We start from the raw sequence: 25260 nt of genomic DNA, 5'->3' as shown, positions 1-25260 counted from the left end.
GCCATATCTAAATATACAATATATCTGGTTAAAGTTTAAAAAATATTAAGATATTTCTTAAAGTAAGTTATAATAAAATATAGTAAATCTATTATTATATAAACCTATTATTAGAAATTTAGCAGAGTATATGCCCCTGATTTAACGTTGAAGCTTTGCATGAAATCAGTGTAGCCTCAACGAGTTTTTTAAATCTAAATAGTTAATTAAAAGAGCTAGCTATATACCGCACAGCGACCTATTTTAATCTTTGGGTCGCTGCGAAGAGTGTTCTCAAGGAGTCTCCCTTATGACACGGAGTGTGCTAAAAACCAAGTTGCGCGAATTAAGTTTGTTTGTGTCAGCTATTACGTGTAAAAGAAACTATTATGTGTAAAAAAAACTTTGATTGAGTTAAATAAGAACCAGTGAAAATTCCTAAAGATAAAGCAAGATGTTATTTAATAAAGTTAATTATCTGGACCTATAATTCTTAGTGACATGTTTAATATATATTCCACAGTAGCCAAAAAACATGGGACAAGTAAATAGCTTTTCGTCTTCTAAGAGAAATCTGAACTGCAACGTTCAACAACAATTTCAAGATTTAAAAGAAATGCCTCCTGAAATTGCTATTTCTATCTTATCAAATCTTAATGCCACTGATCTTTGCTTAGCTTCTTGTGTTTGGAAAGATTTAGGCGACGATGATATATTGTGGAAAGGGTATGTTTTTTTTTTAAGACTAGTAAAGTATGTACAATAAACACTAATTAATAGAGCAAAAAAAGATTAAATTAATAAGTTTAATTATAGAATAATATATTAACAAATATTCACAAAAAAAAAAAAAAAAAAATCAAATGACATTATGGATAAACAGTTCTATCTGTATTTTTAATAAAGAGAGTAATTAAACAAAAAGGTATAGATAAATGTAAGTTATCTTATTCAATTTTATCATAAAGTGTATGTAACTATGTTTGATGCCTTAATAAATTATATACAAATGATAGAATTGAGAGTTCCAAGAGTTGCATAAACAAAGCTTTTTTAATAATATTTGGGTTGGCTTTTTTGTTTACTTCATGTTTTAAGGAGTTTCAAGTCAATCTTTGTTATTCTGCTTCATTTTTTTCCATAGTTACTTTGATTGTATTCTTTCTTTAATTGATCAATTGATTTTAAATCAATAGATTCTTGTCCTAGATCATTTCAAAAGTTTGTAACTTTGGTTGGTAAAAAAGTGTTTTATCACTTCTGACTTTATTGTTGTTTTGTTAATTTTCTGGGTATGAATAATAATATTTCTCTCGTTCTAATTAGAAATTCAATTAAATGTCACTCTAGTTTAGTTATATAATTTAAAACTTTATGCATCATAATCATATTGTATTATAATGACATTAAAATAAATTCATCAATATGTTTTTTATGACTAGACTTTTATTTCCTTTACTGACATAATAGCTCTTTTTGTACTTGTTGTTTTTCAAACTGTTTTTTGTAAAAATTCCAGACCCAAGCTGTGTACTCTATATAGTGTGTTAACCATAGTTATACTTCTTGTGAAAAAAATTGAAAAAAAAAGGAGGATAAATTACCATTAGAAATAGCAGGCTTGACAAAACCTATAAGAATGAATAAAAGTTTTCATACCTGCTTAAGTCCAGAAGGTCAGGTATATGTTACACTTTTCAGTAAAGAGTTGGCATCGCCCAGTAGAGAGTCGGCATCGCCCAGGCATCGGCCCAAGAACTGTCACTAAGAAAATCACAAAAAGAATCCCAGTTAGCTTGGTATTGGTAAAAATTGCAATGATATAATGAGTCTTAAGAAGTACAAAATAAAAAATTTAAAGAGATCATAGCATGGTCAGAACCACCTAAAGGAGAACAAGTTTGTTTTTCGAAGTTAAAGAGTTGAGAGAGGGTTGTTACAATAATAAAGTAGCCTCCTCAACTGCAGTGACCTCTTCGCCTTAGAGAGGCGAATAACATTAAAAAAAAAATGGTCAGAGGATTCAAATATGATTTAAAGACAAATAGGTGAATTGATGTACAAGTATATGCCCGGGCCAAGCATGTGACTAATAAAATTTTTGTGATTCAAAAGGATATATAGCCATCAACACTGAGATCTGAAGATGAAACAGTGGAATTCAATTTAGTCTCGCAAAGAGCAAGTAATTGTGGTGCATGATATAAAATTCAACTGGTGATAAATTGCTTTGAAAAATACAAATGTTCAAAGGCTTTTTTTGTTAGCAATGATTTGCCACTATGTATGACCATGCTTATAATACTTTGTTGCGTCAACTTGCCCACACCTTTTCAGATATTTCAAATAACAATAAAATTACTAATTTTAATTTTTTCTTACACATTTATGTAAAACAAAGTAAACAAAGCAAAACTTTACTTTTATTAATTGTTTACTAAAAAAAAAAATTGTAAAGTTTATTATATATAATAAATTTTATTCATAAATTATATAAAGTTTAGTAAATTATATGTTTATCATTGTAAAATTTATTTGTTAAATTAAAGTTTATTTACAACTTTAATTTAACAAATAAATTATACAATGATAAACAATATAATGTATATTATTTTTTTATTTTATTTAAAAAGTACATTTTTAAAATAATAAATGTAAACCTTTTAAAGCAATATATGATTGATTTTATAAACAACAAGACTTATAGCAACAATTGCGTTTTCGATGAAATTTTTTAAATTAACCTAACCAAATTTTTTCAGACACTTGTTGAGAAAAGCATAAATACATTAATAAAAAAAATTAGATCATTTTTATAATTATATAACTCTTTGTTAAATTGAATAACATTGGTTTTCTTATTAAATTCATTAAAAGTAAGTTAATACTTTATTATAAAAGTCACTTAGTATTATAAAAACATTATAAAACATGTATTAACACTCCTTGCATCTTCTACCTACTTGTCAGTCAGGTGTATGTAAACAGTAAAAAAATAAAAATAAAAACATTCTAGTATTTTTTATTTTTTAAATTTAATTTGTTTTCTTAATTAAATTTAATGGTTTTGACATGTACTTGTTATATATCAAAGAGTAGTTAAGATGTTTTTTACTACAAACTGTAAGTTTAGATGTCAAACTATAAGAATATATATATATATATATATATATATATATATATATATATATATATATATATATATATATATATATATATATATATATATATATATATATATATATATATATATATATATATATATATATATATATATATATATATATATATATATATATATATATATATATATATATATATATATATATATATATATATATATGTAAATTATGTTAGTGTATTTTACAAATAGAGTGGTCAATGTTCTTAAAGAACAGAGCAATAATTAATTAGTAAAAAACACTTATCTAACTTTTATCTTCGACTTGAAGTTTCACCATTGCTGGATCATCAGGAAGAGTTACTAAATCTCAAAAAAAATTCAATTTATAGAAAAAAATATTTTACAGGAAGTTATAAATTATTATAAAAAAGTTTTTTTATAAAAAATTTTTAATTATAAATATAGTAATTAAAAATTTTTTATAATAATTTATAACTTTCTGTAAAATATTTTTTTCTGTAAATTGAATTTTTTTTGAGATTTAGTAGCTCTTTCTGATGATCCAGCAATGGTGAAACTTCAAGTCGAAGATAAAAGTTAGATAAGTGTTTTTTACTAATTAATTATATATATATATATATATATATATATATATATATATATATATATATATATATATATATATATATATATATATATATATATATATATATATATATATATATATATATATATATATATATGTATTTATGTATATAAACCTAATAGTTAACATTACTGATAAGGTTTATGGTAAAAAACAGCTCTTAACAACTCTTTGTGTTTAAAATGAACCAAATCAAGTATATATTAAATAAAAACCATCAAAATAATTGAGGAGACAAATGAAATTTTATCGTTTTTTAAAAAACCACAAAAATGCAATTTAGTAGACTAGAATGTTGTCTGTTTTTTTAATTCAGAATGTCTTTAATTTTATTTTGTTATCTCCTAGCTGTCCGGACCAGTAAAAAATGAGTCTTCACGATGCCAATCATTTCTTTACTTGTCTTTTCCACGCTGATTATTTCTATACTTATTCCTCATTTACTCTATTTATTAGTCAATAGTAGAAAAATAATTCATTTAAAAAATTGCTTAAAGAACAAAAAATATAACATATACACCTTTTCAGAATACATAGAGCTTATAAGAAATTTATAAAATAGTTTGTTTTTCTTTTATGTGCATAACCTTGATAGCTTAGGTTTATTGTGCTGTCATTGGTGTCGCTTTGTAAGGTTCAAATTTGCCCCTTAACTCAATACATTAAAAAAATTTTCAATCTGGCATAAAGAAGACTTTTAATTAATAAAATAAAGTTTTGAAGTTTTTGCTAGCTACTCTTTTTTTTTTTTAGCCTTCACAGCAGCACCTTCTAGAGTAGCAGAGTAAATTGAAAAACATAAAAACAAAAACAAAACGTGTCTATGCTAGGATTTGAACCACAGCGCTTTGCATCTGAATGCTGGAAGCTAACCACTTTGGCCACTGATATGTATAATACGTCAAATGTTTTAATAGTATTTAAGAAACAAAAAACTTAATAAAACAGCAGATAAATGCTGTAGATCAAAATTAAGGAGATATTGCTACAAAGCAATTTTCAAATAAAAATTAAACTGTAAAACCTTATATATGTTTGAACAACACATATTTGGAAGTTTTACATAAGTTAGATATTTACATACACTTTTGTTTGCATTTTCTTATAAAAAAAAGTGCTGCAACTCTTTCTCACCAGTACCTTGGTTGCAATAGCTGCCAAGAGTTCCGTGTCAAAAACGCTCAGAGGGACGCTATTAAGTTCAGCATTATTATAAAAAAATAAAATTACTACTTGTTTCATTCGTTTTTATATATATTATTTTTTCACTTTTGTTTTATTGATTTTTTCATTTTGGGATTAGCGCAGTGGCACATTCAATACATTGAAAATCTCCATCTCTTTTGGTATGATGCAGGTTTGGAAAAAATGCCTAATCCAAAAAAACCCACTTTAAAAAAATAAAAAAATCTAAATATATATATATATATTTTAAATATTTTATTTTACAACTAATAAGTCTGGTTTTAGCTCCTATAAATGCTTTATTATAAACAAAATTAATTACTCATAAATTGTTACATGAACCAACTTTTGTGAACTCCAATTTACAGTTCTTGAACGTTCAATACGAACGTTCAAATAACAAACAGCAAACGTTTACTTATCGTTCGCTGCAAACGTTATTTTGATAGCTCATGAACGTTCAACTCAAACACGAGATTTGTTTATAATAATAAATTATTATAAACAAATTGCAAGTATTATATTATAAATACTCTTGTATGCACTGTCTTTATATACAAGATGGTATTTAGAATATAGTTTTAGTTTAAACTCCTTACAGAATCCAAAATCCAATCAATCATTTTTTTTTAGCATGTTGGTAGCTTAATAATTTTTTAACCATTAGCAAGTTAAATATTAAAAAATATTATTTTAATATGTCTTAAAATATTAGGGCAAATTAGTTAAATGTTTATAAAGTAAAATAAAAATCATTCTATTAACTAAATTTCAAACTACAAGAGGTTACTTATTATTTTATATCTTTCCTCTCCTCTCAAATGCCTATATGTCTGAACGTTTTAGATCTGTCATTTTATATTAGTAATTGATCTTTATTTTTTAAAGTTTATATTATAAACTGCAAAATTTAGTACAAAGCCACAAGCAGAACACTATATATAAAAATTGTTACACTTTTTATCACAGTCTGAAAGTGGAAAATTGTGAGGCAAAAAAATTATGCTACAGTTTACTAGACTGTGGACTTGCCCTTGTGAATGCATACAACCTTAAAATGATAAATCCATACCTTATGTGCATGCAAGTTTGCAATATGTTTGCTTATTTATTAAGAGAAAATGTTGGAAATTTGTATGCACTCACAAAGGATAGGGTTCGCTGATGAAAATGATACTTACACTCATCTGTCTACAGATTTAAAAATTTTATAACCGGGAACAGCAGGGTGAGAATGAGCATCAAAACCAAGTTTACTAAAAGGAAACATACACAATAGAGTTATATATTGTGTTATTTTGATTCAGTTGCTTTAGATAGAAGCTTTTTTGCATAGAAGCTTTTTTTTGGCTGCGCAAACAATTTGCCTTTTTTAGCCTTTTTCTATTGTGTATAAACAGCAAGAGTTCATGCAGTTAAGTAACTTATTAGGCTTTCTTAAAAACGATGTAACAAAACACCATAAAAGTTGCTACACATAAAAGTTGCTACACATTGAGTTCAGGTACATATTGTTCTAATAAAATCAAAATTTAGGTTGTAGCTTGTCTGTATCTAATTACTAGCTTATTTAAAATGATATTTTCTTTACGAAGAATTTAAGTTCTTTTCATTGATTTTAAGAAATTTGCCTCAAAATTACAAAAGAAAGGAATAAAGCCGATGTTATAAAACAAGTTACACCCAAGCAGACCTAGAAACAGCTGTAAATAAAGTGAATAATCATGGATTTACCATAAGGAAGGCTGCTAAAACTTATAACATTCCATAAGGAACATTACATAAATAAGTTAATCTTGGGGATCAGTTCCAAAAAAGCATGGTGGACAAACCAGACTTGATAGCTCAACAGAAAGTTTATTTGTTCAAACAATTACTTATATGACTGACTGGAGATATATATAAGACTAGAGATATGACTAAGACTGAGTTGATAAAATGTCTTCCAGGAAAAAATAAAGAACTTAGTGGTAAAGACACCGTAATGGTTTTTAACAAATTGTTTTAGATATTCTTAAGAAAAATCTAGGCTTAGGCACGAATCTACTTGCAAAACAAATCTGTCCGTAATCTAAAAAATAAAAACATGTTGTATTTAATGTCACCCCAGATTGGCTAATCATCATTATCACCCTGTTTTAAAAAAACAATTATGATCATATAAAATAAGAAAATTAAGATATTTACTGCATAGTGTTGATCAGGCCTTTTCCAGGAAGCTGGATAGTATAATGTTAGTATAAAAAAAAGTTTGCAACATTTATATTGGGAGTGTTCGATTTCGCTTTCTTACCAGTTTCAGAAAGTAGTTTCCTTTGATTTGGAAAGTGTTCGCAAATTAAATATATTTATATTGGAAAATGTTTATTTAACTATACTTTATTGTTTGAAGGGGAAAAAAATGAATATTTCCAACTTTCCCAGAAGTGGAAATGGATTGAAATTAATCCATTTCTAATATCCGGAAAGTTAATCACTTTCTTTAGATTTTTACATGACATTAAATTTATAGTATTAATATTAATTAAATTTGACCTTACTTACCTACACTTTCCATTGAAAAGTCAAAAAAATATTTATACAATCTTTTTATTTTTATTTTTTTTATTTGATAAGATTTCTTTTTAAAATATAGTTGATTATATTATAGTCAATAGAACTTATTCCTGGTCGAGAAATAAAATATTTTGACAAAATGGCCTTATTGTTTAAAAATATCATAATCACGTGATCAAAGTAAGTGCAAAAAAAATTTCCAGGTTGAAGCATAGTCAATAGAAGTTATCCTTTAGCTAATATAAGTTATCCTAGTGAGATTGAAGTTCGTTTGGCGTCTGAGTATATTCATTTTGAATTCCATTTAAAAAGAGAAAATAGTAAAAAAAAAAATGCTTGTATTTTTGAAATACCAGACTTTATTAAATATATTTTAAAGTATTATAACGTCTTATTATAACGCCAAAAATTACTTTATATTTTTTGGCATTAAAATAAGAACTCTTTAAAATTAAATGAATAATTTAATTCTATTTAATTATATAATAAAAAAAAATTTAATTTATCAATGGCACTAAATATATTTATTTTTTACAATTAACAATAAACCATTTTTAGCTTTAAGTGCGCAAATAGTTCAGTTATAAGTATAAGAGATACTTATCTTTGCTTAACGTCTTTGCGCAATCAAGACAGCTCATTTAACAAATAGTAAATCTTAATTTTACATTTAAACTTTTTTTTTCTTTGAAAATTAATAATCTGGGGCAGGTCTTAATAAGCTCAGGGTGGTCAGAAATTTATAAAATAGATAAGAATTAAATAAATCTTTTTAATAACTTTCCAATCGAAAGTGATTGGAAAGTGTAGGGAAGTCGAATTTAATTAATAGTAATAATATAATTTTATTACCATGTAAAAACTTCAAGGAAGTGATTGATCTTTAAATAATTTCTACTTCCTGGAAAGTTGGAAACTCATTTAAACTTAACTTTTTTTTGTCACATAAATTGTATAATTAAAACAATTTATTTTTCTATATAAAAATATGGATCATTTAAAAAATTTCCACTTTCTCGGAAGGAAAGTGAAATCGAACACTGCTAATTTATATTGACTAACTAACTCTAAAAAACTCCATCACCATAATAATTTTTGTGATTTTTTCCTAGTCAAAAATATTCTGAACATGTTTTTAATTTAATGCAATTAGTATCATTTAAAGTTAAAGGAGTCCTCTTGTGCATCATAGATCTAATGTGGTAAGATTACAGTACACATACAACAATAAAAATTTGGAATTTTGAATAGTTTAAAAAAAAAAACCATAAAACCCGCCCCCCCAAAAAACAAATAAACCCATTTGGGTTGGGTTTTTTCCAATCCTGGTATGATTGGGGTTAGTAAGCCACCGGGATTTAAATTTGACTGGGGCCTAGTTTAATAAAATAGACCCGGAATAAGCTACAGGAACAAATGGTAAATATAAAATAAATTTACCATTTATTCCTGAAGCTGCTACCTCTCTATATGCTTATCACTAATCACTGATGCTGATCACTTTAATCTTCTCTAACAAATGTTGGATACAATGTTTTTTTCTAATCTGTCCTTACAACTCTTACCCATCTTCATGTTTTCCTTTTATATATAACCTACAACTTTTTAAGTCTTCAGTTAACCATTTCCTAGCTTTTTAACCCTATCCTCTATTTTAAAGTAACTCATAAATGAATAGTGGTTGCTTGCAACCTTTTTGGAAGTAAATAAGTGTTCAAAAATATAAATATATGCAAGTATTTAACAAATAGTAAATGTAAATATAAAATTTTAATATATAAAGTGTTATAAATTTTTTTGTAGCCCCATCTATCAACCCCTGCTAAATCTTATAATTTCGCCGGGGCCGGGTTTGCAAAAAGTCTCATTTTTAGCCGGGGCCCCTATCACTTCCTAATGGGCGTATTCTTAGGTGATGTAATATAATTTTATATGTTAATTGTTTTTATTTTATTTTTAAATTTAAAAGGTGGAAGTTGATCATTATACAATATTTTATTAATACATTATAAATTATTTCCTTAAAGGTTATGTTATTCAAAATGGAGTTATACTTCAATTTATGATAAACTTAAAGAACCCAGCTTTTGCAGACAGATATTCAAAGAAGTAATTTTTTTTAGTTTCTTATTGAAAAGAGTAGCAATAATAGAAAATGTTTTGTTTAAATTTATTTTCTAAATTCAAAGGAGCTTTTTTCATTTTTTTTGTTCTTTTTTATTATTTTATTTAGAAACTGGTTTAATAACTGTATATCTGACTCCTAATATTTGTCTCTTTTTGTTAAGATTTTTAGACACTTGTATCTGCCTTACAATCTTTTTTCTCATTTAGAAACAGATTTTTAAGAAGATGTTTTGGTTCTCAATGCTTCTTTCTTGTTTAAAAAAAAGTTATAGACCTTGTATCTGCTTCTCTATACTTCTTTTTCATTTACTAAAAAATTTATAAGAGATTTAATTTGCTGTTAATAATGTTTCCTTATTGTTTAGAAACCCATTTATAAGAGCTTGTATCTGCTTCTTGATGAAACAACATTGCTTTTTGCTTTCAAACCACATGAGGTATAGACCCAATAATAAGTCAATTAAAACAGCTTTAATTTTTATTATATTTTTTATTCTTAATTATATAATAGGAATATTTTCATTTTATGCTTGTTTAGGGTATAAGACTTCTGCTTATGAATAACGTCCTCGAAGATACATCTGAAGATATTGCAAAGTTTATAAATGGTACATCTCTCAATAGCAGGAGTGTTCAGCTTTTATTAGTAGAAAGGTTTATTGTGTATTTATTTTCAAATTCCATTTACATTGATTTGATTTATGTGTGTGTGTGTGTGTGTGTGTGTGTGTGTGTGTGTGTGTGTGTGTGTGTGTGTGTATGTGTGTGTGTGTGTGTGTGTGTGTATGTATGTGTGTGTATATATATATATATATATATATATATATATATATATATATATATATATATATATATGTATATATATATATATATATATATATATAATGAATTTTTAGAGAAGACATTTTGGAGAAACTAGTTGAAATGCAAAATTTCTTTTCTTTGACAATTTGTGACAGCATGAGGTATATTTTTGAAATTATATATGTAATAAAGCAAAAAAATATGTATTAAAATTTTTTATTTTTTTGTCATAATAGCTCTTAATAATACTTAGAAAGCTCCATTATCAACTATTACTCAGTTTTTTGATCTGAATAACAGTTGATTATCAACTATCACTCAGTTTTTTGGCATCAGTGATATTTCATAAGTAGGTCTGCAGTTGTGGTTATTTTTGATTACTGATTGTAGAATTAGATTTTTCAGAAAAAAATAAAAGGACGAATAAAAAATCTTTTATATAAGTTTTGTGCATAGATGTTCATAGTTTAGCCTATGTTTTAATTAGTTGGTGTATGTACTGAAAATAATGTATGCATTGGCACGCTAACCCCAGAGGATATGTGGAAATCCTGCATGAGCCTTGACCCAATTATCTCACTTTTTTTTGGAAAAAAAATTGTTAGTTTTTCTAAAAAGGATCCACAAATACCTTTTCATTCACTTTATTTGTTCAAAAAAAGAATAGCTATAACAGCCTAGCTCTATCAACACAAATTGCTGTAACAATACCACATAGCATAAGATATTTGTAAGCACATATTACATTTTGCTAAACATACATTACTATATTTCCAGAATAATTAAAAAAGGCTAGGCAACACAACCTCATAACACCACTTTGCGCTGCCAAGTGGCACTACAACTTAATAAGATATTTTATCAATTAAATTACTTAAACTTGAAGGAATTTGATTTAAAACAATATTTAAACAATTGATGGACAATTTTAGTTGAACAACTATATCATAAAATAGCAACTTGTAAAATATTTCTTATACATGGTCATAATCAATTGTGGTTTTAAGAAATACGAAAATATATCACAAATTTCCAAGGTTTCTAATTTTCTTATGAAATTTGACACTTTTAACTGATTTAATCAATCCAATTTGGTGTGATGACTAAACTGGAAAACAGTGTTCTAAAACATCTTATTTAGGTAGTGAAAGTAGGAAGTGACCGTAGCCCTATACCCAGCTTAAAATGAAGCTTTTTTGAAAACCTGACCCTGGCCACAGTATCAGAAAAATTATAAGATTTAGCAGGGGTTGATAGCCGGGACTAGAAAAAAATTTATAATACTTTACATATTATAATTTTATGTTTACATTTACTATTTATTAAGTAATGGCATATATTTATATATTTTTAAACTCTAATTTACTTCCAACAAGATTGCGAGCAACCAATATTAAGTTATGAGTTACTTTTAAATAGAGAATAAATTGAAATATTATGAAACAATTAACTGAAGACTTAATAGTTGTAGGTTTTATAAAAAAGGAAAACATGAAGATGGGTAAGAGTTATAAGGTTTTTTTGATGTGAAAAAAACTGGGTTAATAAAAGTTTTAATAGCATGAAGGAACAGATATACAGTAACAGAATGCAACTTGTCGCATAAGAAGCCAAGCAAGAATGAGTTTTTGTTTATTGTAATAGAGATGATAGCTTGTTTGAGCATTGACCATGATAGTATTTGTAGAAAAAAAAAAAGAAATGCAATCTTACAAAAATGGGAGAGTGGCTCAAATTGGCAGGTCCAATTACATTTACAATGTGGTTTTAGATATTGTCTGAGATTATGAAGATTGTTATTCATCAATATAAGAATGCCAACAATATTGCAGTATTTTTTTGCTGTAAATAAATGAGTTTTGTTGTCTAACAAAAATGTTAAATTTTAAGTCCAGAATTTAAATCCATAGGCCACTGAAAGCCTTAGGCTGTTACAGAAGAGAGATCAGATTAAAAATTGGCTGCTTGTTCTAAGCAATCAAAATGTGACAAGTTTTTGTCAAGACATGAGTATAAAGTTGAGTCGTCAGCAAATAGAGCCACTTTAGATGTAAAATTTTCATGAAGATCATTATTGTAGATAGGAAACAAAGGAGCAAATATATAATCTTGTGGTACCTTTAAAGTTACATGAAATAAAGAAGAGTTTAGGTCTTCAAGAATAACTTTAATACTGCAGTTTGAAAGAAATGATTTAATAATTTCTAAATCTTTATATAAAGAAACTAATAACAGAGTGAATTAGTCGTAGGATAGTTGGAGGTCAAATTGTTTTGTATAGTTTCAAAAAAATTGAAACCATTTATATAGCACTTTTGAAAAGATTAGCAAAAATTGTGTTCTGAAAAACACTTTTAAGACTGTTGGAAATCTTGTCTGGAGCACAAACTGCAGAAATGTTTAATTGAGAATTAAAATTAGCATTGGAAGCCAGAGTGATTTGGATGTTTAACAATGTGTTAATCTGTTTAACTGGCAGGAAGAGTATGGCTATTAGGTTCAAGAGTCAAATTAGAGTAAGATTTCTCTGCAAATAACTTTTGAATGAATTAGAGATTAAATTAGACTTACTGTAGTTAATGACACTGTTGAAGTCTCTAGAACCTAACATCTATAATATACATTATAGATGTTAGGTTTTAGAGACTTAATCTAAGATAAGATAAGATACAAGACTTAGTAAACTGAAAATAACACAGCTTAACATCAGACAGGACCTTTTTACATTGGCTTCTTGGAATAATAAAAGGACATTTGTTTTTAAGAGAGATGTTCTTGTAAAAAAGATGAAAAAAAAAAAATTAATGTTTAATAAAGCAACTGCTAAAGATGGTGAAAAGTGTGGAGTAGAATGAGGCTTGACTTAAAATTGAGAAGAAGGAATAAAAGCTTCTGAGATGCACTTTATGCACACATATTATGGATATAAACATATATGTTTACTCTTTATTTAGATGCTGGCATACAATATCCTTTCATATTTATATAAACTTTAGTATTTATATGGTGTAGTATTTGCCAAAAGAGAAGATGATTAGGTAGTTGTGTGGTGTGACTCTAGCAACACAAGAAAAGGAGGCATAATCTTAGACAGATTAGAAAAAAACATTACATTGAACAGCATTTGTTAGAAAAGACTAAAGTGATTTAGTTATCAGCATGTAGAGAGGTAGCAGCTTCAGGAGATAATGGTAGTGGTAGAAGTAAGAAAACTTGAAGAGAGTGCCTTACAAATTGTATGAATGAGCTTTAGTAAAGAAAAGAAAAAGCTCTAGATTGTTTATATTAGAGAAACAGCATAAAAGAGGAAACTCTGATGATGATGACGATAATGATGATTATGGTGATCATAATGATGATTATGATGATCATAAAGATGATTATGATGATCATAATGATGATTATGATGATCATAATGATGTTTATATATCCATATATATACAAAATATAAGGTGAATTTTGAATTAAAAAAATATACTTTAGGATGTATAAATGTTTATGCAGCCCTGGTCACAAACCCAGCCCCGGCTATATTTTATCAAACCTAGTGCCAGCCCCAGTCAAATATCAATCCCAGTCGCTTACTAAGTGAAAGCTCTAACTAGGATACAAGGGTTGCGAGTTTTAAAACATTTCAATATTAAGTATGCACTAAAGTGAGCTTGATAGATGGCGTTAAAAATATGTTTTTTATAGTTAAGATTTTAATCCATTGTTACTCCTAGATCTTTTGGGTTAGAAGACTGAGCCAAAGTACACTCATTTTTATAGTTATATACTCACTTTTATCCTTTTACCTTTAAGTAATGAGGGAGGTACTATTCTAGGTGCAAAACACTTACTACTAGCAATTGATAGTTGCCATGTTTCTGCCCAGAGTACAAGGCTAAATCTTGGCTTAGATTCATGTCACGATAGTAACTATATAACTTTATATCATCTGTATAAAGTTCTCACTACCCTGTGGAACTCCACTAACATAGTGTATTGAGTTTGATAGAAAACTACAATCTTGTTGATATCTACTGGTGAGGAATGCAGAAATCCAATTTAAAAGATTACTTCTTATATTATGCGATGCAAGTTTAACTAATCAATGAGTCAAATGGAAATCAATATATTCAACATCCGTTATTTAGTTGTTATTGAGTGCGGTGTTCCAATCATTAGTGATTCTAAGAGATTCGTACAGGTGGAGTGTTTGTTGAGCAAACCATGATGGTTATGAGTTATTAACTTATGATGAGTTATATACTCTATAACATGCACATTAATCATTCTTTACATGCTGCATCAACAATTACGTGTCAGTGAAATAGGTCTATAATTATTTGGATCCACAGTAGCTCATTTTTTAAAAATTGGAGAAAAACAAATGACATTCTCAAAGGTTTCCACTTTTCTTCGTTTCCAGTAACTTTAAGGGTACCACAAGGGTCATTCTTTGTGAAGGGTTTCTTATCCACAATAATGATCTTTCTGACAACTCAACTTTATACTCTTGTCTTGACAATATCAAAAGTGAAGGTCAATTGTCTTGACCTTCACTTTTTGATTGCTTAGAATAAGCAGCCAAGCTTTATTCTGATTTCTCTTCTGTAACAGCTTTGGCTTGCAGTGGCTTGTAGATTTTAACTCCAAAAAAACTCTTTTGTTATTTACTGCAAACAACTATCACAAAATTGTTGACATTCCTTTATTGCTGAACCTCTCACTCAAAGAAAAAGTTTAAAAACACATTGTTAATGTAGTTTGAATTCATCTGCCAAGTTTGAGTTACTCTCTCATAGTTGTAATCTCTTTCTTTTTTTTATAAAATTATGTTCGCTACTCAAACAAGCTATTATCTCATGTTTAATCAAACAAAACTCATAACTTTCTAGTTTTTTTTTCTTTACGAGAACTAGATTTTTTTGTGGAGGTTTTTCCTCGTTTAAAATAGAAATATTTTTGTCACATTACGGCAAGCAAATCATTAACAAAAATTTACAATTATCACTAAAGTTACATTTAGAAACCACATAACATACATCACACAAGACATCGATATTTTTTCTCAAAATGAAAAAACTGCAGTTTTACTTGTTAATTCAATTTTATTTTGCGCCTATATTAACTACTTTTTTTAATTATAAAACATTTTAATATGCTAAATATACTATATATTATTTGCTATATAATACATTACAGCAGCAACCAATGGTAGGAGAAGAAGGGAATCAGAATTTAATCTCCAACAGCTATGCAATTTTCTCAGTCCTGTTAATTAACCTTAAGCCGTAATATAGGGCTCCTTATGTGAAAATTCAGCATTCATCATCATAGGCAGGAAACAATGTAACACAGGTTTACATCTACGCCAGCCTAATAGTTGAAGAAGGGGTTTGAGGCTGGTTAACAGAATTACTCTGCTTACCCATAAAGTCTTTGCCTAGGAGGCCTCGTACGAGACAGTAGCTGGATGCAGTTAACATCTGCCCAAATTGAGTATTTTTATCAAGACACCATCTCTAGTCTTTACTCAACCAAGAGCCCCAAGGCAGGGGATTTTTAAATTGGAGTTTGTTTCTTTGCCTTTGCCTGAAAAAGTACACTCTACAAGGCAGCAGAGCATGGAGCAGGTAGTACTGGGTTACATAATACCAGTAGCAGGGTGATTGTGATGATCTTGAACCTGACCTGACCTGGAGTAATTAAAAGAAGCTACTTCCTGAAAACAGTACCTTAAAACATTAGGTATGATATTTCGGAAAAACATTAGGAAAAATATTATGTCTAACAAAATACTAGAGATAAGGGTGAGCGTAGGTTTTATAGTTGGAGTATCTAGTTAGTTAATAAGCTCACACTGCATCAAAATAGATTTCATTATTTAAGCAGAATATTCGAACATTTAAACAGAACACATACATACATAAAGGAACTTATGAGTGAGTAAACACTGCGCCATATATATATATATATGTATATATATATATATTTATATATATATATATATATATATATATATATATATATATATATATATATATATATATATACATACATACACAGTATAGTGCAAAATGAACCAGAATGCATAATAATTTTATTTTTTTATAAAGAGTTTAGCATTTTGAGAATTAATATTGCTGGTAGGAATTATTATGAAAAACACAATTTTTATTAAGTATTTATTGAAGAAAAATATTTACTTACAAAATAATAAATGAAAAACATGGTGAATCAATTTGGCACCACGCGAAAAAAACTGTCAATTTTTGTCAATTTTGTCAATTTTTAATATTTTGTCCATAATCCTTTAGCTTTTTTAACTGCTGCTGATCTTCTATTTGTGCTCTTTACAAGATTTTCGCAAAGGTTTAATGAAATATTTTCCCACTGTTCTTGAGCTCGTTTATATAACACATTAATGGATGATGGAGAGTCAGAATAGTTATTAACGAGCGCTTTTTTTAATTGTGACCACATATTTTCTATTGGGTTCAAATCAGGACTTTGTGCTGGCCATTCTAGCACTTGAAAGTCCTGCGAAGCTAACCAATTCTTAACCATTTTAGCAGTGTGCTTTGGGTCATTGTCCTGTTGAAAGATGACCTCATTTATTGGGTAAGGCATATTTTCAACAGTTTCCAACAATTCGTGCTGTAAAATATCAAGATACATTTCCTTATTCATGTTTCCAACTATTCTTCGAATTGGTCCCAATCCATAAGCCGTCATACACCCCCATAGTTTAATATTGCCTCCCCCATGTTTTACTGTCTGAATAAAATCTTTTTGGGTTAATGGTTCACCTTCACTTTTCCAGCTCCATTGGCGGCCATCAGTGGTATACTGATTAATTTTAGTTTCATCTGACCAAATAACTTTCTTCCAATCATCTTCGGTAAAGTTTTCATATTTTTTTAAGTTTAATCTTGCTTTGATATTTTTTTTACTAAGTAATGGTTTTTTTTTCTTTTCAATTGCTCAAAGTTTACTTTTTTTGAGATTAACTTCTTTGGTCGACCGCCAACATTTTTTTTTAGAATATGTCCACATTTTTTTTTAGAATATGTCCACATTTTTTTTTAATTCGTTGCACAGTACTTTGACTAACTTTTAATTTAGAAGCAATTTTACGAGTTGTATTTCCTTCTTCGATCATCTTTTTTATTAAATCACTCTTTGTCTTTGAAATTCCCATTATATTAAAAAAACTATCAAAAACAATAAATTTAAACAATAAAATTTATGAAAATAGAAAATTATTTTAGATATAAATATAGTCAATTGATTTGCACACAAAATTATTAAATTAATTTGAGAAAAATAATAAAGATATTGCCTTCATCAAGTATGGTGCAAAACCGAGTAAAAAGATGTTTGTCATTAGATAAAAATACTTGTGCATTGGGGTAAAAGGAGGATGTGTAAAAAGTCGTAAAAATTAGCACTTTGCTACTGTAATAATCCCGACAGCGCTAATATATTGAAAACAAAATAAACCATAGTTTTGTATTTTTTTAAAAACTCTGGTTCAGTTTTGCACCATACTGTATATATATATATATATATATATATATATATATATATACATATATATATATAAATATATATATATATATAATTAATTAGTAAAAAACACTTATCTAACTTTTATCTTCGACTCGGAGTTTCACCATCGCTGGATCATCAGGAAGAGTTACTAAATCTCAAAAAAAATTCAATTTATAGAAAAAATATTTTACAGGAAGTTATAAATTATTATAAAAAATTTTTAATTACTATATTTTTTTGTTAACGGGAAGTTACAGAAAGTAATTATGAAATAATTTTCTTTGGAATGGGGATAGTTTAATTTGGTCATTTGTTTTTATAATTTTTTAAGAGGTATTTATTTAAGAGGTATTTATTTAAGAGGTATTTATTTCATATATATATAGGTACATATATATATATATATATATATATATATATATATATATATGTTTATATATATATCTATATATATCTATCTATCTATATATATATATATATATATATATATATATATATATATATATATATATATATATATATATATATATATATATATATATATATAAACATATATATATAAACATATATATATATATATCAGTGCATGTGATGAATAAAATTGCCCAGTGCGATATTTCGCGCTCGTAATACTGAAACTTGTTATCAATGAGCGCGATTATATGCGCTCGGCATCAAGTCTTCAAGAACGATATTCAGAGTTGGAAATTGGTTGCCATGGGGCCATCCAAAAATTACGTACGCAAGTATGGGGAGAGGGTCACTCATAAGCGTACAAGGAAAAGGATGGATGATTTTTTTTGAATTTATTTCATGTGAAGTCCGGGAAATCAGACAAAAAGCTTAATTAATGCATTTGTTTAACTACCGGAAAAAATATGTTACTGCAGCTTTGATATTAAATAAAAACAATAAAATTGCCATTTACTAAAAGATGACTACATAATTTTGTTTCCTTTTTGGAGTTGAATTAACATGCTTGATTATGGACATTCAAAACAACAGAAACGTTTTTAATTTAATTTAAAATAAATAATACTAAAAAATAAAGAAAAAAAAGATTAAGAATTTTGTTGTTTGCGAGCACACTTCCAAAAGTTTCAATTCAAAGTTATATAACAAATATATTGGGTCATGGGAACAACATCAGTTTTTACCTTGTCTAATAACATCTGTCCAATAACAACTGTAAATATAATGATGTATAATAACATCTGTCCAACAACATCTGTAAATACAATGAAGTATAATAACATCTGTCCAACAACTTCTGAAATTTCAAAATGTAATGACATCTTTTTTTGTTTTGTTTTGTTATTCACCTCCTCAAGGCCGAGAAGGCCACTACAGATGAGGAGGCTACTTAATAGTGGTTTATAACCCTCTCCCAACTCTATAACTCCAAAAAACGAATCTTGACGAACAAGGCCGCTGCGCGGAGAAACAAGTTGAAATCTGCGCAACTATATCTGAAGATTTTATTAAATAATAATGCATTATTTTTTCCCAGATGTTGTAACATATAGGAATTTTTTCAGATGTAACTATATCTGGAAAAAAATATTAACTATTAACGCATTATTTTAAACAGATGTTGTTACAAATAGAAATTTTTTTAGGTGTAACTACATCCGGAAAAAAATATTAACTATTAACGTATTACTTTAAACAGTTGTTGGGTTATTCCATATCAAATCACCTAGTTTTTTGAAAGTTCCCCAGGGTACCATCTCAGATTTGCTTTAAACTTTGACAACACACAGATCTTATGAAAAAAAATACAATCCAGAAAATTTCAGCTTGATTGACCAATTTGTTTAAAAGTTATGATTATAAATTAAAAATAACCAAAATCCGAAATATTTGTGTATCAGGAGCTTACAGCAGCTTTTTACGATTTTTGACAAACCATAACTTTTTAAATAAAGATGGTGATCACCTGAAATTTTGTAGGGTAATAGTTTTTCACCCAAATAATCCATCATTGCAGTTGTTTTTGACTAATTCTTTACAGTTTTTGAGTTATTGTACCTTGAAGTTGCTAAATATTGCAACATTATGCATGCAATCAATGAAAGTTAAAAATAATATTCTCTCTGTTCTGGTGGTTCCACATTTTTGAAAACGACTCTACATGACTCTATATATATATATATATATATATATATATATATATATATATATATATATATATATATACACACAGTATCGGACAAAACGAGTGCAACCAAATAACGCTAATTTAGTTTCTTTATATAAAAGTGCTGCATTTTTTCAATTTAGAGAAATAACTATGTAACTGTTTAGAGACAAAGTTCTTCAAGTTTTATTCATCACAAAGTTCATTATTTGTACACGAAAATTAATAAATTTAAAAAAGTATTAAAAAAAGTTGATTTCCTTCTGGACAAAACAAGTGCAACTCGACAAAATGTTGACCAAGCTGTATTTCGCTATCAATATATCGTGGCAAATCCTTTGTTGTCGATCACAGTCTTGCATCTTCAAGGCATAGATTCAATCAGGTGATCAATGAAACTTTGTGGAATCGCTACCCAGGCCTTTTGGATTTGTTCAAACAGTTGATCCTTATTACGAACACCTTCACGAATAATTCTGCGGTTGACGATCTCCCACAGGTTCTTGATAGGGTTGAGATCTGGAGATTGAGGCGGCCAATCCGTCACCGATAGGTGGTTGTCTTGAAACCACTGCTTGACTACTTTTGCAGTGTGTTTCGGATCGTTGTCTTGCTGAAAAACCCATTTTTTTGGCATATTCCATTCAGCATGAGGTAACATAACATCTTTCAGGATTTTTTTATACATGAAACGGTCCATTATTATATCGTTTCGATGTATTGGACCTAGACCATTAGCAGAAAAACACCCCCAGATCATTAAATTACCTCCACCATGCTTCACAGTCTTATGGCAGTAACGTAAATCGAGGCGTTTTCCGGCCAATCGACGTACACGGCAAATGCCATCGCTCCCAATGATGTTAAACTTCGGTTCATCACTGAACAGGATAGTTCGCCATTTCTGCACATTCCAGTCAATATGAGATGTAGCAAACAGGAGTCTTTTCTTCTGGTATTTTAGTGAAATCAGCGGTTTCTTTGCAGGGCGTAGAGAAAACAATCCGGCTTCAACAGCACGTCGTCTGATTGTTCGGTCCGATACAGGCAGCTGTAATTGCTTTTGTATCTCGACTGATGATATCCAGGGATCCTTTTTGACGGATCTGACAATCATAGAATCCTCTTTAGAAGTGGTGGAATGCGGTCTTCCACCTTTGTTATCTGCTGCCAACTTCCCCGTAGAACGATATTTGGAACATAGTCTTGATATGGTCCATTTTTTCACGCGATATTTATCACAAATACTTTTTTGTGACATTCCACTTACGTAATCACCAATAATTTTCTTTCTTAGTTCCAATCATAGACTGTCAGGAGCCATTTTTGCACTTGAAGTCATAAAAATAATAAAAATAAATAATCACGCTTCTTAAGGCTTACCGTGTTACATTTACTTTGTGATGATACAATAGTGCTCTGTGAAACACAATGTCTTGGTTGGATGTGGACTATATTGATGTAATGAAACACTTGTTGTATTTCACTTCTCGTATTGATGTTCTTCGATAAAACACTTTGATAAAACTCACTTCAATAAACTGTCTTGATAATACTGCCTGATTGACTTCCATATACTGACTGAATTACATGTTGATTTACATGTCTCTTATATAGTAAAATGAACCTGTATGAACCTGTTTTGGAAGATTCTAGATGCTTCTTTTCAATGCTTCTGGAAGCTTCTGGATGCGTCTGGATGCTTCTGAATGTTTCTGGGTATTTCTGGATGCTACTGGATGCTTCCAGATGCTTCTTCTGGAAACTTCTGAAAGCTTCTGCATGCTTCTAGAAACTTCTGGATACTTCCTTTAATTATTAAAAAACTTCCATGACGTTGACACAGACCAGACTTAAGTAAATGAAACAAACCAAAAAAGTTGCACTTGTTTTGTCCACTGCAAAATGGCACTTGTCAACGAAATTCTGCCTGTGTGCTGTCACCTGTCAGCTGGTTGCTCATGGCATGGCATGCTATGACTCCAGACTCTTGAACTGTTTGCTGTGGTAGTATAGTTCGTTTTGTTTTTAAGACATGTAAAATTAGGAACACTTTTTAGCATTGTTCGATGTTGGTTGCAAATGTTTTGTCCAATAATATATATATATATATATATATACATATATATATAGAGAGAGAGAGAGAAAGAGAGAGAGAGAGAGAGAGAGAGAGAGAGAGAGAGAGAGAGAGAGAGAGAGAGAGAGAGAGAGAGAGAGAGAGAGAGAGAGAGAGAGAGAGAGTCATGTAGAATTATTTTCAAAAATGTGGAACCACCAGAACATGAGAATATTTTTTTCAATTTTCATGGATTGCATGCATAAACTATACATGACTACTAAATAAATTTAATAAACATAAAGTGACAAATTCATATATAAATTTGTATATTTATATATAAAGTTGTATATTCATATATAAAATTGTATATTCATATATAAAGTTGTATATTCATATGTAAAGTTGTATATTCATATATAAAGTTGTATATAAAGTTGTATATTCATATATAAAGTTGTATATTCATATATAAAGTTGTATATTCATATATAAAGTTGTATATTCATATATAAAGTTGTATATTCATATATAAAGTTGTATATAAAGTTGTATGTTCATATATAAAGTTGTATATTCATATATAAAGTTGCATATTCATATATAAAGTTGTATATAAAGTTGTATATTCATATATAAAGTTGTATATAAAGTTGTATATTCATATATAAAGTTGTATATTCATATATAAAGTTGTATATTCATATATAAAGTTATATATTCATATATAAAGTTGTATATTCATATATAAAGTTGTATATAAAGTTGTATATTCATATATAAAGTTGTATATTCATATATAAAGTTGTATATTCATATATAAAGTTGTATATCCATATATAAAGTTGTATATTCATATATAAAGTTGTATATTCATATATAAAGTTGTATATTCATGTATAGGCATTAAGTTATTTTTATATAGGGTCATTTTCAAAAAAGTGAAGCCACCAGAACAGAGAGGATACTTTCTTCAACTTTTAATTGATCTGATAGCGAAGAAATATTTAGAATGTAATCCTCAGTATGGATTTAACAAAGGTAGTTATTTTTTGTTTACAAATATAATCTATTTATACGATTTATCATTTAGTTTTTGAAAACCTTATATGAATTTTCAGAGAGGTTAAAATGGCATGTGGCATTAAGAAAATTCACAATTTTTAAATTTATGCTTATTTAATTCGAAAGCCAATATTTAAAAATATTTTTATATCATTTCTAATTTTATGGAGCTTTGTACCTGTGGAGCTGTGGATTTTTTACACATGGCTATCAAACAACCTTCTCAATTTTTCTTCTTTCCTTATTTAAGCGGCGCTTAGATTAAGAAAATTAAAATCCTATCATATTTATTACACAAAATTGTAAACTACCCTGATGTAACTCTAAACCTCTGCAACTAATCATATCAACCGCAAATCTTATAATACTTTAAAATACAAATATGCCACAATCCTAGTATACTGAAACAACTACCTCACTGTTAGTATATTTAAATAATTTGGTACAATCTCCATTTAGTATAAAAGTAAATATTTAAAAATAATATGAAGTAATATGTTTATGTGTTAAACTTATATTAATACTCATTTTTTATATCTGTACTATTGTCAAAATATTAGTTTCTTGTTACTATCCCACCTTTGTTTTTGTAGGCGGGTCCTTACAGGACGTTTTTTTTTTCAAAAAAAGTGTCATTGTTTTCATTCGATTTCGGGATTTTAGAACTAGCAGTCAACTCTGATCACCAAGTACAACTTAAACACTTTTAGTAATTATATTTCTTTTGTGTGAAGAAAGGTTTTAGGTAAAGAAAATTGATTTTAACTAGTTAGTTTAAGTTTCGTTGTAAATTTAAACCATACCTTATTTAAACTATTACGAAAATAATATTTTATCATTAAAGTATTGACAGTTCAATGATGTTATTTAAAATAAAGCAAATTTCAGCGATATTTTTTGAGTTTTACATTCCGCAATGTAAAAATTTATAAATTCTTTTTCAAAATTTATAAATACTTAGTGCATGATTTTTAATATTCTTGAAGCATGACTTGATTTGTAAAAATATTTATTTAGAGCAACTTAGCGTTATATGTTATTCAATATTGTTACTCAGCGTGGACTTATACAGTCCTCACGTAAAAACGAAAATGTCAAAACGAGAATTTATTCGAAATAACCGGCAAGTTTTACAGAACATAAATGTAGAATTAATGAGCGATATATATGACGACGTTTATTTAAATGGACATATTGTAGACGATTGTCATTCTCTGCAGAATGCAAAACATCGTCAATTTCCATTTTATAGACCGTATGGTGCTATATTTGAACTGAAACCTTTGCCAATGAAGCTTACTTGTTCGTGTTGATATAAAAATGCTTGTATCTTTAGAAGTGTAAATGTAATGTTTGTACTTATAATTGTAATTTGTAACTTTTTTTTTTTATGTATAGTTTTTTTTTTCTTTTCTCTTTGTAGTTCTTTTTTTTTTTGTCAAATGAACTTTTCTTTTCAGCTTATTTTTGCAGAATTTTTAACAAGTTGCATCAAATTATTTGATTGAAGTTTTAAAACGTAGATGACTGAGAATAAATATTTTGAAATTGTCCAAAAAAAATTTTTTTTTTTTTTTTTTTTTTTTGTAAAATAAATTCTGCCATGATGTTTTGAAATTTTTTATAAATATTTTAGAGGATTTTTTGTTCTGAAAACATGTTTTAAGTTTTTATATAAAATAGCACCTACCATTTTGTAGTAATTTTAGTTTTAAAAGAGTTTTTTTAAAGATTTAAATTTTATTCCCCATTATAATGGGAAATCAGGTTCTGAAATAAATAAACATGTACGTTTTTGTTTTAGAAACTTACACATAAATATAAATAACGTCAACGATAATATGCTTATATCTATAACAGTATACCTATATCGATACATGTGTACATTGATATTTAATACATAAATGTATATACAATTATAATACATGTATGTAAATACATGCACATTTTGTTATTTTTAATTTTTGTTTTAGACCCAAGAAGACCTATTGGTCTTGTCACAGAGCACCGCGTAAGAGCAATTAACTAGTAAGTTA

The 25260-nt window shown here is 27.8% G+C and overlaps 1 protein-coding gene across 1 annotated transcript; it reads left to right on the top strand.

The window, feature by feature from the left end:
• Nucleotides 1-301: 301 nt before the first annotated feature.
• LOC100205716 (F-box only protein 8) lies at nt 302-25031 on the top strand. The gene is made up of 7 exons (XM_065812153.1): nt 302-705; nt 9518-9599; nt 9983-10054; nt 10156-10271; nt 10514-10582; nt 23085-23200; nt 24242-25031. Exons 1-7 carry the CDS (start codon nt 515-517, stop codon nt 24535-24537), a joined length of 942 nt encoding a protein of 313 aa, XP_065668225.1. The 5' UTR covers nt 302-514; the 3' UTR covers nt 24538-25031.
• The last annotated feature ends 229 nt before the right edge of the window (nt 25032-25260 follow it).

The sequence above is a fragment of the Hydra vulgaris genome, chromosome 12 (genome assembly GCF_038396675.1).
Source record: "Hydra vulgaris chromosome 12, alternate assembly HydraT2T_AEP".
In the NCBI taxonomy this organism is placed as follows: Eukaryota; Metazoa; Cnidaria; class Hydrozoa; order Anthoathecata; family Hydridae; genus Hydra; species Hydra vulgaris.
The sequence above is the reverse complement of the archived record's forward strand: the minus strand, read 5'-3'. Positions and strand labels throughout refer to the sequence as shown.